We start from the raw sequence: 16,454 nt of genomic DNA, 5'->3' as shown, positions 1-16,454 counted from the left end.
ACTTATTTTCAAGAGTTGTTTTAATATCTCAAACAGAAAGGCCCAAATCCTTTCCAGATTTCTTGCCTTATTTATTTTTCCTTATGTTTTTAGGCCTTCAACAAATAAAGGAGAAACCAAGTGGATGGTCTGGAATCTGTAAAGATCCATCTTACAAAAATGGACCTAGGGACACGGGAAGCATGGATCCTGATGTACAGCTCTGTCATTGTATTGAAAGCACAATAATTGAAATAATAAACATGAGTGTTAGTGGAATTTAAAAAAAAACAAAAAAAACTTAAAACAAAAAAATGAAGCTGTTTTGCTGCATATACCCAACATGAATTTGCATCTTATAACAACTAAACTGAATGGGAACAGTAATGTCTTGGAATCACCAAAACGATTCAATTCAACATGAATACAATTTAGAACTCTCTTGAGAATTATGCTTGCTTGTATTTGATTGGCAGTTCTTTGGATCTACTTTGCTGGTATGTTTTTTGTAGCAGCTGAGCTTTTTCTGTTGGGAGCACATTTAAGAAACTCATTACTGGAAAGTGAATATAGCCTTGTATTAAGCTTTTGAAGTGAAGAAAAACTGCCATGCCTTTGATTTTATTTCTTATAAAAATAAGTCTGTGGGTAGCCCTAGTATTTACCTGTCAGCTAGCAACAGGGTATATTGATGCAATGATGAGAGGGAGAAAAAGGGAAGGGAGAATTCAGGAAAAATTAGGAGTTTAGATACCCAAATAGAAACCTCTAAAACTTGCAATGCAAGTAAGAGTAATGCAAGATGGAATTCCTTTTCTCAAGAAATAGTATTGAGAAGGCTTTAAAAAAGGCAAATAGCTTTTTGTGAATGATTTTCATGGAATTACAGATGAAGATTTTAAGATTTTACATATTTGCTTCAATTTTTACTAATATATGAAGCCATATGTTTAGAGATACTTGAATAATTTGGAATTTTAAGATACTGGTTTAAAAGTGTTTACAGAAACATCTTTGTGCAGAGAAGAACCTGAAAGGATGTCTCATTTAGTTTTTTTAAAGTTTATTTTTATAATGGTCAGAGGGGGGAAATACATTGGTATCTAATTAAAGTTCAGAGCAATAAAACCCACTGGATTAAAGAGTTCTTGGTTTGTCGTCAGGATTATAATTCACATCATAATTCTAGATTTTGAAGTACAAAAATATATACAGTGTTTGGACCACAGGAAAAATTAAAAGGGAAAATACTGTGTTGTGGAAGGATTTTGCAGTCCTCTTTTAGGAATGTCCATTGATTAGGTAGATGCATTCAGATAACCCATAATCCTCTTTTTTTTTCTTAATGAAGTATCCAGTGTAGAAGGTCTTTCTCTTTGCTTTCTGAGATATACCTGAATGAACGCCCCCTTCCCACCCCACTTGAAACAGACCTCTTCACTTATAAAAGAAATAAGGCAGGCTAATAAGAAAGTGTGGTTTTTAAGAAAAAAAAATTAATTTCAGCCTTTTCACTAGCAAATAGTCACATCTTATTTTCCTCTGTGTAAAACGGGATTACTGCTGGCCCTACCTCATAAGGGTATTATATAAGAACTAATTTGTATCTGTTTCAAATCACGAAGTGCACAGTATCATCGATGAGAGTATTTATAACTTTTATTAGATGCTTGAAGTTCAATTAAGTAATTTTGATGCAAAAAATAAAAGCGTACGCTTAAAAACAAACTATAAGAATTTTCATATTTTTAAACAAGGCAGTTTTGTAGTCTTAAAATTAAGTACAACTGCTCCTGTTTCGTTTTCTTTTGTTTTGTTTAAACTGAGGCTTTGGAATATCTTGTGTGAGTAGGTAACCTCTAGGAATTCAGAAAAGGTTTTCTAACTAAATGCAGTGCACATTCCTGGATCAATTTTTCAAAGACTGGTCAAAACCTGCTGTGTTAAAATAATAACATATGCTGTTTTTCATCACGTTTGTTGATGATGTAAATTAAATGTGTAAATATATTAGTAAATGTTAATATTCATGTATTTTAAGTTAAGGTTATAACATTTGTCACAATGTGATTTTTTTTTATTCAAGTGAAAAACAGATGTGTGCAGCTATTTTGAATATTGGTTTATAAACATTCTTATTCTTTATCAAATGAACTTGTAGTTTTTTGTGTTTCATTTCACCACCGTTAACCTGAAAGGAACAGTTCAAGGCACTGGAATCCAGGACTGTCTGGCTCCAGAAACTATGTGTATCCCTTTTTGTTACGCTACATACATCAAAAGGCAATACAAGGTGAGAGTCAGTTGAGAGCCTTAGGAATTCAGGAGAGGAAAATCAGAGTAGTTACCCTGGAGCAGTTACTTAAAAGATTTTGATATTTAAAGAAAATTGTAAAAGCAGAATAATAATTTGAGGTATTTTTAAGGATTTATTTTTATAAATTATTCTCCATAGCACTGTCTTACCAGTATTTCATTTTTTTGTACCTTCCCTTCATCTTTGCTTATGCATATGTATTTTCACATAATGGAATTCCATAATACCCAGTTTGGCATCTGCTTTTTTTCATTTAACTTTATATGGAAATTTTTTGCAAGTTGTTTGGATTTTATAATTATTTTATTGGCTCCAGAATGACTGAATTGATATAACCATCTCCCTATTACTACTAGACTGGGAAGTTAATGATTTTTTTCTGAACAGAATGGGCACTATTATCAACTGAGGTACTACTACTTTTTCTTACTTTTAGATTACTTCTTCAGGATAAATTTCTGAGCCAGAGATTACTAAAAGGGTAGAATTTATTTTTATGATTGTACGTTTTGTCATTTTGGGAAGATATAGTAAAACACAGTGAGGCAAACAAATCAACTCGCCTTTTGCTGCTCCGACCTGCAGCAAATCTCTGTCCCAAACTGGTTTCTCGGGATGTGAGAAACTGTCTCAGGCTTTGCTTTTGGGGGCCACTAGTATTTGAGCCAAGTTTAGGCTAGAGTTTTTAAAAAACCCAACAGTTTGGCGACATATGGTTAACTCCCTACCTTTGAGGACACTGAAGTGTACCCGGCAAAGAGTAAATTGGTCTTAGGAGGGACAGGAGGCTGACAAGCCTTAAAGGAGGTACTGGAGACCTCGAGGGCGTTTCTCTGGTTGAACGTGGTATCTGAGAAAGCCTTGACTATCAGGAGATTCTGTAGCCAGCTGTCATCGAACCTTTTCTCCTAATTTGGCTCAGCAGTCTGGCAATTCCCTCCTGGGTCTTTTTGATACTCTGGCTTCCGGAAAGTTCGGAAGTTTGAATCGGGTGCCCCTGAGGAATGCTAAGAGAACTCGGCGCGGCTTAACGGTGTTTCCTCTTCGTTGGTCTACAGACCTTAAATGTGAGACTTAAGAGTTTCCAAGAAAACTGAGGCACGGATTAAATCACCTGTTTCAAAAAGTCCAACGGAGAAGGGTCTTTTCCTTTAGATCCCTGGGCTCTGCGGAAGTCCATCACTCTCGAGGCAATCGCCTTCCGGTGCCGCCAAGTAGCTTAGGCCCTTTCTTACTGCGGGGGCTTCCGTTGGGTGCCAGAGCGCCCCCTGACCTCGAGCCAGGATTGGTTGCTTGGTTTCTCGTCTTGGCGGGTGATTGGTTGTCTGAGCTCGCCCGGCGATTGGTGCTGGGAGTCGAGGCGGGTGGGAGGCGGGAATTCGTCTGCGCGAGTGTTGTGGAAGCGACTGATGAGAGCTGAAGGGCGGAAAAGGTAAAGCGGCCGCAAGCCCGCGACCGGGCCCGGGAGTCGCAGCCAGGTGAGGAAGCGGGGCTAGGACCTTTCTTCTCTGCTAGGGCTCCGCTGTGGTTGCTTGCAGTTTTCAGCTTCCTTTTCTCCCGTGAGTGGGACTGCAGTAGGCGTTGTTTGGGTTTTCCTCAGGGCGGGCAAGTCTGTCTCGCGGGAAGGGCGCGAAGTCGGCCAGGAGAGTGCCTTCTGCTTTCGTCCACCCGCTTTGCAGGCCCGTCGGTTGACTGGATCACCAGGGCCTCGGGGATTCCAGCTTGCCGAGGGAGGAGGGAATGTGAGGAAGAAAACCTGGGGAGCGGGGAGACTGCAGCTTACCTCCTTGGAACTGAGGCCTGTTATTAGCCCCGGGCCCCGCGTTACCTCGGGGCAGGAGGGGGCGTCGGCGGGAGCCTGATCTTGGTTTATCCTTTATTCAGTGCGTGGGGACGCTTCCCCATTTTGAGATGTCTGTAGCTGTAATTGGGGCGGGGGGTCGATTGGTTTCTAGGTTATATCTGAGTTACTAGGCCAGCCTTGAGCTGTTGGTTTAGATTTAGGGGTGAGATTCCACCAAATTTCATTCTCAGAGCTTCACAGAAACACAAAATGTTAGAACTGGAAAAGACCTTAGAATAGTGGTTCTTAACTTCTTTGGGAACACGTAAGCTTTGGTGATGGTTGTTATTGGCTTCATAATCTGTTGAGTTGGTATTTTAACCATCTCTCCATCCCCAGATCGAATTTACCTTTTTTTCACCATTGCAAATAATTTTTCAGTTGATAACGGTGTATATCATTTCCCCTCAGTTTTCAGTTATTTCCTTAGGGTATATTTCTGGGTATGAGAAATCTTTGGACTTTCTCTCCAGAAAAATGCAGTCATACACGGAAACTTCTGCATGCAGTATCAAGAGATCACAGTCTTTCAATTACATCTGTGGATCCTAGGTTAAGAAAAGGTGGTTTACAAGAGGTGGGGATTAAAGTAGGTCACTTCCTCTGTATCAGGTGCTGGAGTTGAGGCACATTCTGTACATTACCTTATTTAATTCTTAAGTCAGTGCCTGGCTAATTTTCATAAAAACCCTATCAGGTGGATATCTCTATTTCACAGATGAAGAAGCAGCCTCTGCGAGATTCACAGTGGAATTCACATTTAGGCTTGCCTTACTTCAAAGTCCATCTTCTTTCCATTATACCCCACTGACCTTTAAGTAAGAATTATTGAGCACCTACCACGAGCCAAGGCGCTTTCTTCCTTACGACAATTTTTAAATTACGGATTTTTACAGATAAGGATCTCAGTCTAGAGAAGTGAAGAGACATGATCAGGGTAACATATCTGAGTTGTTGTCAGAACCTGATGTAGAACCTACTTCCTAACTCCTGGTCCACAGCTTTGGCAGAATAAGGATGCAGATCCAGATTTGTTAGATTCCAAGACACGCTCTCAACCGCTGTGAGTTATAAGAGTAGGAAATCCTTTTACTTCCATTTGTTTTGTTTATTCATTTATTAATTCCAATTTTTGTTTCTAGACTTCTGTCCTAGTCTGAGGTATCTGTTTTTCTTTGAATGGCTTTGTTTCAGTATTGTCTTTCATTTCTGTTGCAGTTAGGAATCTGAAGTAAACAGTAAAGCATGATGTCTTCAGTATGTTCTGAGTATACAATTGGTGGGGTGAAGATTAACTTTCCTTGTAAAGCTTATCCATCACAGCTTGCTATGATGAATTCTGTAAGTATTGTTCAGCAGTTATTTTAAGTCTTTATTAAGATACAGATGCTGATAATTCATAACATACATTGAGTCTGTGACTGCATTTTCTCAGATAGTAAATGGATTGAAAATATTTGCTGGGTTCATTGAAGAACATCTAACCTTTGGAAAAATAATACTGATTGCTGCTAAACTGTATATGTCTATGATTAGGAGGTAAAGGAGAACATCCTGAAAAATGTTCTCAGCTCATTTAGAACTTCTATTTACTTTACTGAATTACTTTGAAATAGAAAGTATTTACTATCTTTTACGCAGACTACTATACTTTGCACCATAATTTTTTTGAGATATTTCAATCATATAGAAAATTAATATACAAACTTGAGTGAACCAACTTACCAGCTTTGTTAAATCTTAATATTTTGCCATATTTACTTTATACCTTGTTTATGAGTAACAAGATAATCTGAATTTGTTATTTTTCTTTCCTAGCCATGTTTTTATACTTTTATTGCATATGTATGTATCCATAAACAATATAGTGTATACTTTACATTTTTATAACTTTGCACAATGATATGATATTATACTTATCTTTCTGGAGAACTTGATTTTTATTTTTTACTTAATATTAATATTCTTATTATTATTACTTTTTAAGGATTTATGCCATAAGTTTATTTATAGACGTACCTAGTATGTTGAGTTCAAGAGTTGGATCCTTTTTCCGGAGAGATTGCACCTCTTAAAATACTCCTCTTCATATCTGTTTCATGGATTATATTTTGAGCGGTTGGTGTCTTACTATAAAGAAAGGAGAAACAAATCCAGATCAGAAGTACAAAGTCATTGTAACTAGTAATCGCCCCTTGTTATCCACTGAAAATGGTAAATTCTTCCCTGGACCCTCCTCATAGTGGCTCCTGTGGACCACAGATGTTGTGAACCTCCAGATGCTCTGTCCGAGTGTAGCGCTGTTGGAAGCCTATGAAAGGTGCAGAGACTGAAGGCGGAAGAAATGGCAGCATCCCACCAAGCCCTCCTTTCCTCATGACCTTGTTCCCTTGTCTAACATTATTTTTAAGACGTAGCCCTATTGATTGATAACTCATTGTCATTGCTGTATGGTATTCCATTGTATGAATATACCAGAATTTTATATTTGCCCATTTTCCTCTTGATAGACATTTGGGTTGTTTACATTATTTTGCAATTATAAACAGTGCTGCTATGAACTTTCTTATACACATTTCCTTGTGTTCCTGTGGGAAAGGTTTTGGGTGTTTACATAGGACTGGATCGCTGGAGTTCGGTATCGTTAACTTTACTAGAAATTGTTAATTTCTGTACAGAGTGGCTGTAACACTCCCACCAACAGTATCCCCCATTAAGTTTTCATCAAAGATATTAGTGTATTCTAGTTTTACAGAAATGATGCTGCTTGCATAAGTAAGGCATAAATTGCTTTTCATTTCTTTTGTGCTTGATATGGTTTAAATCTTAACAATTTTAGGGAGAGATATAAAGGAATAAAGTCTAGATTTAACTAAATTCTAGTTCTCCTTTCTGCTGTTGCTCTGTTCCCTGAAGTGCACGCACCTTTACTTCTTGTTGTATGGAGAGAGACTTTAATGAAATAAGTTGTTTATTGATCTTTTTAAATTGTTTTTGTGTCCATAGATTGTCAGAGGATTAAATAGTAAGCAGCATTGTTTGTTGGAGAGCCCCACAGGGAGTGGGAAAAGCTTAGCCTTACTTTGCTCTGCTTTAGCATGGCAGCAATCTCTTAGTGGTAAGTAGTTGGTTGATGTCTTCAGGTTGCTTATTGGGACCTGAAAAGAATCTAATAAAGTATTTTTACCCAGAATGATTCAACCATGTTCTAGCTAATTTAAATATTCTCTTTTAAGATATTTCTTTATAATCAGTTATGTATCTTCCAAAAGAGTTTCAATATAGCAAAATATGTTCAGTTAATCCTAAAATAATTTTGAACATAAGATAATCCTTTATTTGATGATTCAGCATGTATATAAGAATCTCGGATTTTATTTTTATTATTTTTCATAATAATGATTATGAAAATAATTAGATGATCATTTGTAATAAAAGTTGTAGGAGATGGGTCTGTCATGATTATATAGCATATCAGTACAAATAATTGCTTTTTTTGAGTAAATCCTTTAATATAGTTGCTTATCTCACAACATTAGAAAATGGAATACATAAAAAAGAAAAATTCTAGTTGATCTTTCTACTTGTTTGGATGCCAGATAAGCAGAAGTTTATTGTAATATTGTTTTTATGAATTCATATTATTTCCTATAGCTTTATTTGCTAGCAAATGTCTAGTTGCTTTTGTGAAAGACTATCTAATATACATAATGAATCTGAAATACAATATTGGTCACATTTTAGTTATGTCCTAAAGTATTAGGAGATTTTAAAGTTAGCCATAGGTGTATATGTGTATGTATGTATGTGTGTATATATATGTACATACATATATATGTTTTTTGAAAAGAAATAGTTGTGTTACTGGTAAGACTATTAAAAATAAAGAGTAAATATTTTATAAGCTTTTGGTTGTCCATTTTGTTTCTTACTGATGTTTATCTTTGGGGAAAATGAGATTATCTGTTAATAAATTTTTAATGGGAGACTGGAAAATAAAATTAGTAGTATTTATGTAGTGCAGATGGGAAAATAATGTCAGTACTGTTTATAGAAAATAAAATAAGTTATTCAGCTTTTATATGTCTATGAATTGTGTATTTATACAATGTAGGCACCCATAGAACTATTACAATTTTGTATTATATTTAAGTATTGAAAATTACCTGTTTTATTTAATTTGAATATTGACTTTAAAATGTATTTTGATACATGTATCAGAAATGATCATGAAACATGTTTTTTGAAATAGAAGTATAATGTGGGAATAATTTAACGTTATGTGTTTACATTATTATTTTATATTAAACTTTCAAATTTTTCATTTAGGGAAATAGCAGTAATTAAGAGTATAAGTAATTAAGAATATACTTTAGGTATACTTGGTATTTTAATATATCTCAATATAAATGAATACTCGAGTGGTTGTGCCTCTGTTACATTATTAATCTTTGACTGTTATTAGATTTTTGTAAATCATGTAAATTGTTGATAACTTCTCTATAAATGTTTCTGGCATAAGTGTTTCTCACCTGTCCTAATTTGATGCTGCAGGATGGGTGACCAACTTGTCCAGATTTGCCAGGTACTTTCCTGGGTTTAGAACTGAAATTCTGAATCCTGGGAAACCTCCCAGTCCTGGGCAAAAAATAAGGTGGTTGTGCACCCTAGCTGAAGAGGAAGATTAATGTTTTTTTAATTAGAAATATTATAAATAGAGGTTATTTCATTTTTAGGGAAGCCAGTGAACGAAGGCTTAAGTAAAAAAGCTGAAGTACCATTGTCGTGTTGTTGTACATGCCATTCGAAGAATTCTACAAACAATGACGTGAACCAGGGAACTTCATATCATTTTAACAGTCCAAGTACACCAACTTCTGAAAGAAATGGCACTTTGTCAACTTGTCAAGGTAGTTTATATTTTGTCTGGCTCTTTTGGTATCTGTAATAGGGGTCTTAATTATTGCTGTTATGAGACCTAATGTAGATAAATTTGGTTAGCATAATTGGCTATGTATTTCCACCTAATTTCTCTGGAATTATTTTGAATAATGCATAGAGTGGTCAGAAAGCCTTGGAATATTTTATTCTTGGCCTCACTTTTAACTGATTCAGACATCTTGCTAGTTTAAATCATTTTTGAGGAAGCAAGGCAAAATAACTGATATTCAGAAATTGATGTTATTTGTAGGCAGTATTAATTATATGTCAGAATTTTATAAAACATTTTGATTTGTATTGTAAGGCAAAATCTAATTAGCCTCATTCATTCTTGATAAGTTTGCCTGGACTTCCGAGACCAGTATCCTATATGAGAATCAGGTATGTTTCACATATGATCCTTAGATGTTCTTACTAGCTTTATTTAAGAGATATATATTATCAATAACATAAGATTATTAATTTAAAGAATATTTCTTTTGCTTTGACTGTATGGAAAAGATTGACCATTACTTGCCTAAGCCAGAAACCTAGGAGACATCCTGTACACTTTGCTATTCCTTATTCCTCCATGCAAATCTCCACCTCCATTGGTAACTTCCCTAGTACAAACTACCATTTGCTCTTTAGACCGTGTAATAACTCCTTTCCTGCTTTCACTCATGCCATTCCTTAACTAATCACTGGCAGGGAGAAAAGAGGTTGCCATGACTGGCTCAAGTCTAAACAGTATCCACTTCCTAAAATCAAGGATCGAGTTGTCTTCCTCTAAAGCACATAACTGTGTGGAGGATGGTAGCTGCTTGAACCGAAGTGTGAGTCTTTTAGGAATGAGGAAGAGGAAGTGGAATAGATGCCGGAGAGGTGATGCCAATAGTGTTGTCTACTCGGTTTTGAACCTTAAACATTTTTGGCTTTCTTTCCTTTCTTTCAAAGGGTCATGCTTTCTGCTGCCTTCAGAGCCTTTGCTTGTGTTAGTGTCTCTTCTGAGGAAAATTCCATCTTCAACTTGTTGTCCTGCTCTTCCTTTAGCTCTCAGCTTAGATGTCACTTCTTTAAGGCAGCCATACTGATCTTTCCGTCACACTGCGTTTTCTGTCATCTCACTGTGTACCTCTCCTTCATAGCGCTTGTTACAATTTGTATTATCCACATGTCTGTGTGCATCTTTTATTAATCTCTGCTTCCCCTAGCAGACTGTATACTCCATGAGGTCAGGAACTGTGTCAGTTTGCTCACCATTGCATACCTAGCAGTGCCTGGCATATAGTAGGAGCTAGATAAATATTTGTTGTATGAATGAATGGAATTGATTTTAAGCTAATTATTAATATAAGAACTCTTGGCTTATAATGTTTATGTACAACCTGTATTTTGTTTTAAAGACAGCTTTACTGAAATATTCTTGATATAACAGACTCTATATATTTAAATGGTACATTTTGATAAGGTTCGACATAAGCGTATTTCCCTGAAACTTTCACTAACATCAAGATAGTGAATATATCCATCAGCTTCAAAAGTTTTCTCACGCCCCTTTATTATCCCTCCTTTCCACCATTTTATAATTTATCCTCCCCAAACAACCGCTGAGCGTTTTCTGTCACTGTAGATTCGTTTGCATTTTCTAGAGTTTATATGAATGAAATAATACAGTTTGTATACTTATTTTGCCTACCTTCTTTCACTTAACATAATTCTTTTAAAATTCATCCATGTTGTTGCATGTATCAACAGTTGGTTCTTTTTTATTGTTGAGTAATATTCTATTGTATGGATATACTGCAAATTGTTTATGCAGTCACCTGTTGATGTGTATTTGTGTTGTTTCTAGTTTCTGGTTGTTACAAATAAAGCTGCTGTGAACATTTGTGTTTAAGTCGTTGTTATGGACATGTGCTTTCACTTTTCTGGGTAAATACCTAGGGGTGTAATGACTGGATCACTTATGTGTAACTTTAAGAAACTTCAAAACTGTTTCCCAAAGTAGTTATGCCATTTTACATTTCCACCAGCAGTGTATGAGAGTTCCCATTTCTCTGCATCCTTGCCAGCACTTGGTATGGTAAATCTTTTTAGCCATTCTAATAAGCTTATAGTGGTATCTTATTGTGGTTTTATTTTGCTTTTCCCTAATGACTTGTGATGTTGAGCATCTTTTCATGTGCTTATTAGCCATTTGTATATCTTCTTTGATGAAATGTCTGTTGAAATCTTTTGCCTGTTTATTGTTTTTTTCTTATTGTTAAGTTTGGGTTTTCTTTATATATTTTTGAGTACAAGTTTCTTTTTTTAATCAAGTATAGTTTTAGGTTTTACTTTTAAGTCTAAGAGTAATTTTTGTATACGGTGTGAGATGTGGATCCAAGTTCGTTTATTTTGAGTATGAATATCTAATTGTTTGGCAACATTTATTGAAAAGGCTACCCGTTGTCTGCTGCATTGCCTTTGTGCCTTTGTAAAAAATCAGTTTTCAATAAACTTGAATTTTAATATAATTGTGAGTTTGAGTTGTTTAGAGTAGTCTCTTCAAGGATCAGATGGGGTAAATCTGGGTTGTATTCTGATGCTCTCTTTACATTTTTAAGTAAATTCTTTAAAAATATAACCTAAATACAGAAAAATGCACAAATTCTATGTGTATAGCTTGATGAATTTTCACAAAGTAAGCACACTCGTGTAACTACCACTAGATGAAAAATAGGACATAGCCAACACCCCAGTGGCACTTCTCATGTTCTTTTCCTGTCACTATTCTCTCTCTCCACAGGTAGTAGCTATCCTCCCTCTGTCACCATTGATGAGTTTTGCTTCTTTATAGAAATGGAATTATATCTGTACTCTTGTGTCTGTCAGCTTTTGCTTAACATATTTCTCAGATTCATTTGTGTTGTATATAGCAGTAGTTATTAATGCTGTATTTTATGGTATATAATAAATTATATACCATAATTTATTATTTCATTCTACAATTGTTAGACATTTGGGTGGTTTCTAATTTTGGTTATTAAAGCTATTATGAACATTCTTGTTCATTCTGGTACAGATAGGTAAACACTTTCTATTAGATATAGATCCAGGAATGGAATTGCTGGTCATAGTGTATGCATACGTTGAACTATAGTAAATACTGCCAACGTTTTCCAAAATGGTTGAACCAATTTATTCATCCCCCCCCCGCAACTCTACATCTAGTAGTATATGGAAGTTACATTGTTCATCATTCTTTTATTTTTAATTTGTTTATTTAATTTATTTTTTATTTTTGCCTGCGTTGGGTCTTTGTTGCTGCTCGCGGGCTTTCTCTAGTTGTGGCAAGTGGGGGCTACTCTTTGTTGCAGTGTGCAGGCTTCTCATTGTGGTGGCTTCTCTTTGTTGTGGAGCACAGGCTGTAGGTGCGCAGGCTTCAGTAGTTGTGGCACGTGGGCTCTAGAGCGCAGGCTCAGTAGTTGTGGCACACGGGCTTAGTTGCTCCATGGCATGTGGGATCTTCCCGGACCAGGGCTCGAACCCGTGTCCCCTGCATTGGCAGGCAGATTCTTAACCACTGCGCCACCAGGGAAGCCCCCAGCATTCTTATTAGCACTTGATATTCAAGTCTTTTTAAGTTTTAGTCGTTATGGTACCTGTGTGTTGTTCTCGTGAATTTTAATTGTTATCTCTCTGGTAACTAATGAGGTTGATCATCTTTTTTTTTTTTTTAATCTTTATTGGAGTATAATTGCTTCACAATACCATGTTAGTTTCTGTTGCACAACAAAGCAAATCAGCCATATGCATACACATGTCCCCATATCCCCTCCCCCTTGAGCCTCTCTCCCATCCTCCCTATCCCACCCCTCTAGGTCATTGCAAAGCACCAAGCCAATCTCTCTGCTATGCTGCTGCTTCCCACCAGCCAACTATTTTACATTCGGTAGTGTATATATGTCGGTGCTACTCTCACTTTGCCCCAGCTTTGCCCTCCTACCCCATGTCATCAAGTCCATTCTGTATGTCTACTTCTTTATTCCTGCCCTGCAACTAGGTTCATCAGTACCATTTTTTTTTTTAGATTCCATATACATGTGTTAGCATACAGTATTTGTTTTTCTCTTTCTGACTTACTTCACTCTGTATGACAGACTCTAGGTCCATCTACCTCACTACAAATAACTCCATTTCATTTCTTTTTATGGCTGAGTAATATTCCATTGTATATATGTGCCACATCTTCTTTATCCATTCATCTGTTGAAGGACATTTAGGTTGGTTCCATGTCCTGGCTATTGTAAGTAGTGGGATTGCTGGGTCATATGGTAGTTCTACTTTTAGTTTTTTACTAAAAGTAAATACTGTTTTCTGTAGTAGTTGTATCAATTTACATTTACATTTTTACATATCAATTTACATTCCCACCAATAGTGTAGGAGGGTTCCCTTTTCACCACACCCTTTCCAGCATTTACTGTTTCTAGGTTTTTTGATAATGGCTATTCTGACCAGCGTGAGGTGATACCTCACTGTAGTTTTGATTTGCATTTCTCCAATAATTAGTGATGTTGAGCATCTTTTCATGTGCCTCTTGGCCATCTGTATGTCTTCCTTGGTGAAATGTCTATTTAGGTCTTCTGCCCATTTTTTAACTGGATTGTTTGATTTTTGATATTGAGCTCCAAGAGCTGCTTGTATATTTTTGAGATTAATCATTTGTCTGTTGTTTCGTTTGCAAATGTTTTCTACCATTCTGAAGGTTGTCTTTTTGTCTTGTTTTTGGTTTCCTTTGCTGTGCAAAAGCTTTTAAGTTTAATTAAGTCCCATTTGTTTATTTTTGTTTTTATTTCTGTTACTCTAGGAGGTGGGTCAAAAAAGACCTCGCTGTGGTTTATGTTAAAGAGTGTTTTTCCTATGTTTTCCTCTAAAAGTTTTATAGTGTCTGGTCTTACATTTAAGTCTTTAATTCATTTGGAGTTTATTTTTGTGTATGGTGTTAAAGAATGTTCTAATTCCATTTTTTTACATGTAGCTGTCCAGTTTTCCCAGCACCATTTATGGACTTCCCTCTTGAAAGCATATTTCTAAAAATGTTTGCTGTATCTTTGTTAAAGTATACTGAGCGGTAAATAAGTGCTTTTAAAGATGTTTAGCATTTCCTATTTTAAACTATGTTACGAAGTTTTTAGAAATAAGTCTTAACATCTGTTTTAAAGTTGAAGCATAGTTTATTTACAATATTATCTTAGTTTTGGGTGTACAGCATAGTGATTCAGTATTTTTACAGATTAAAGTCTTACATCTTGATTTCAATTTTTTTCTAAAAATATTACCTAAATGTAAGTTATTTATACTAATTTTTAATGACTTCTTATATAAGACTCTCCTGAAAAAACTACACTGGCTGCAAAGCTATCTGCTAAGAAACAGGCATCCATGTACAGAGATGAAAATGATGATTTTCAAGTAGAGAAGAAAAGAATTCGACCCTTAGAAACTACACAGCAGGTAAACAGTTTATTGGCAGTGGAATAATCCCGTTAGTTATAGCTGAACAAGGTAGTCAAGTATCAATCATTTTTCAGTGGCATCTGTATTATTTTGGGTAGTGTCAGATATGAATTAAATGGTAAATTATTATAATTTCATTGTATAGAGTTACTCATTACAAAGGAGTTTATTATAGTAAATTATTCATAGTAGCATGTCATTAAAGTGAAACTGAAGGGTGCTTTCTTATATATATGGAATTTGACAATAAAATATTTACTTAAGGCATGTATCAGTAACAGAGCTACTTTGTACTTTTTAAATCCTGTTGTTTTTATCTAATAATGGCATTTTCTTTTGGCCAATATACCTCTGATATGAATATTTAGGTCATAGATACTTTTGGTCTTGATAGTTTTAATGTAATGACAAGGTTTACTGTTATTTATTGAGTTTTTAATATCAATACATTATAAAATATATTTATTTCTAAAAATTATTGAAGAACCTAAATTATTAGAAATTTTAAATGAAATGTTTTCGTAGGTGAAAACAATGTTTTCTCATAGAGTTCATGGCATTGAGGTAAGGATGGACTTTAATAGACTTAGTTACAAATAAAAAAGATTATTAGTTAATTAACATGTCCTTTGTAGATAATTGTATATTTTTAATTGAATATACTCAAAAGGTGTTTGCATTTTTATGTAGTTTATCTGTTCCATTTACAACCTTTATTAACTTCCATGATTAAACCCTGTTTTTAGAAATAGAATGAAATTGTTTTCTAGTTTTATATTTGGAAAATCACCAATTACAAATGAAGTATCTCTAGAGATTTCTTTCCCCCAAAATGTGTACTTAGAGCTGGATGTTGTGAGGTAGAGCTCAAGATATAGCATTTATTCCCTGACTTCATTGGCTCTCATTTCTTTTTTGTAGGAATGGAATTATCAACAGAAATGCTTCTTTTCCTCTTTATAATTTAAGTAAATAGGTTTTGGCAAGTAAGAAAAAGCATAGATAGTTTGGAAAGAAAACAGTGGTGTTTATAAAAGAAATTTAGTCAAATATAATTTGGCTTATCAAATATCTAGTAAGTAATATAATAATAGTAATCAAGTAATTTATTCCGTCAGGTAGGAAATAATGAATATTTACATTTAAAGTTTTTATTCTGTGTTTTTTTTCAATTTAGAATAAGCTTTCCATTTTTATTTACTTTTATTTTCCAATTAGATATGTAATCGGACTTTGCCATAATACTATTCTTGGTATCCATATGGTGGGACTGTTTTATGGGAAGATCATTTTACAATGCTATAGTTTTGCCACATCACTAATTAAAGCTATTTTGGTCGGAATTTAAGAGGTATTACTGTATTCTGTTTTATTTAAGTCTTATAATAAGGTGCCTATTTGTTTTTAGAAACTTTTTGATTGTTGCCAGTGAGAAATAGTCATTTGTTTAATGCTGAAAACATACGTTATAGCTATTCTGATCTTTGAGAGCAGCTAGCCTCATCAAACTTCCTAGTTACAATAAATTTTATTTTGGTTCTGTATTTACAGATTAGAAAACGTCATTGTTTTGAAAAAGAGGTGCACCATTTGGATGCAAAAGTTGCTTCAGGAAAGACCACAAAACTCAACTCCCCATTAGGAAAGATAAACTCCTTTTCTCCACAAAATGTATGTATTTATGCCATTGTTCAGTTTAAAGAAGGAAAATGTGGAATTTGCTAAATCCATTTTTGAAAAAGTTGAAGAATAGTGTAATCAAAGAAGAGTAGAAAACAACTCAGAAGTCCTAAGTGCTGTCACATGTCTTCTGTTGTGTGAGATGGTAAACCTATGCTCTTTGTGCCCCAGTTTCCTCATTTATAAAATAAGAGAATTGGACTAGAATGAG

The 16,454-nt window shown here is 35.0% G+C and overlaps 2 protein-coding genes and 1 pseudogene across 11 annotated transcripts in view; 2 read left to right on the top strand and 1 right to left on the bottom strand.

Moving 5' to 3' along the window:
• INTS2 (integrator complex subunit 2) overlaps positions 1 to 2,129 on the top strand; it is a 53,694-nt gene extending 51,565 nt beyond the window's left edge. For all 5 annotated transcript variants that reach the window (XM_082605593.1, XM_082605592.1, XM_082605595.1 and 2 more), the window contains exon 25: positions 94 to 2,129. In XM_082605593.1, the coding sequence (XP_082461719.1) occupies positions 94 to 263 (170 nt within the window). In that variant the 3' untranslated portion in view covers positions 264 to 2,129. The remainder of the gene's footprint in view (positions 1 to 93) is intronic.
• Positions 2,130 to 3,687: 1,558 nt separating this feature from the next.
• BRIP1 (BRCA1 interacting DNA helicase 1) overlaps positions 3,688 to 16,454 on the top strand; it is a 181,539-nt gene continuing 168,772 nt past the window's right edge. For all 5 annotated transcript variants that reach the window (XR_014291856.1, XM_082603177.1, XM_082603176.1 and 2 more), the window contains exons 1-6: positions 3,688 to 3,774; positions 5,358 to 5,480; positions 7,146 to 7,257; positions 8,876 to 9,049; positions 14,433 to 14,560; positions 16,115 to 16,234. Coding sequence is in view for 4 of the 5 variants with exons in the window: in XM_082603177.1 (XP_082459303.1) it covers positions 5,385 to 5,480; positions 7,146 to 7,257; positions 8,876 to 9,049; positions 14,433 to 14,560; positions 16,115 to 16,234 (630 nt within the window). In the remaining variant the exon portion in view is untranslated. The remainder of the gene's footprint in view (positions 3,775 to 5,357; positions 5,481 to 7,145; positions 7,258 to 8,875; positions 9,050 to 14,432; positions 14,561 to 16,114; positions 16,235 to 16,454) is intronic.
• On the bottom strand, positions 6,244 to 6,635 carry LOC309794227 (cytochrome c oxidase subunit 7C, mitochondrial-like; annotated as a pseudogene). Its single transcript has 2 exons — positions 6,615 to 6,635; positions 6,244 to 6,450 (listed from the first exon to the last, which is right to left on the bottom strand). The product of its transcript is annotated as a cytochrome c oxidase subunit 7C, mitochondrial-like (transcript).

This window comes from Mesoplodon mirus, assembly GCF_964341445.2.
Source record: "Mesoplodon mirus genome assembly, chromosome: 18".
Taxonomy (NCBI): Eukaryota; Metazoa; Chordata; class Mammalia; order Artiodactyla; family Ziphiidae; genus Mesoplodon; species Mesoplodon mirus.
The sequence above is the reverse complement of the archived record's forward strand: the minus strand, read 5'-3'. Positions and strand labels throughout refer to the sequence as shown.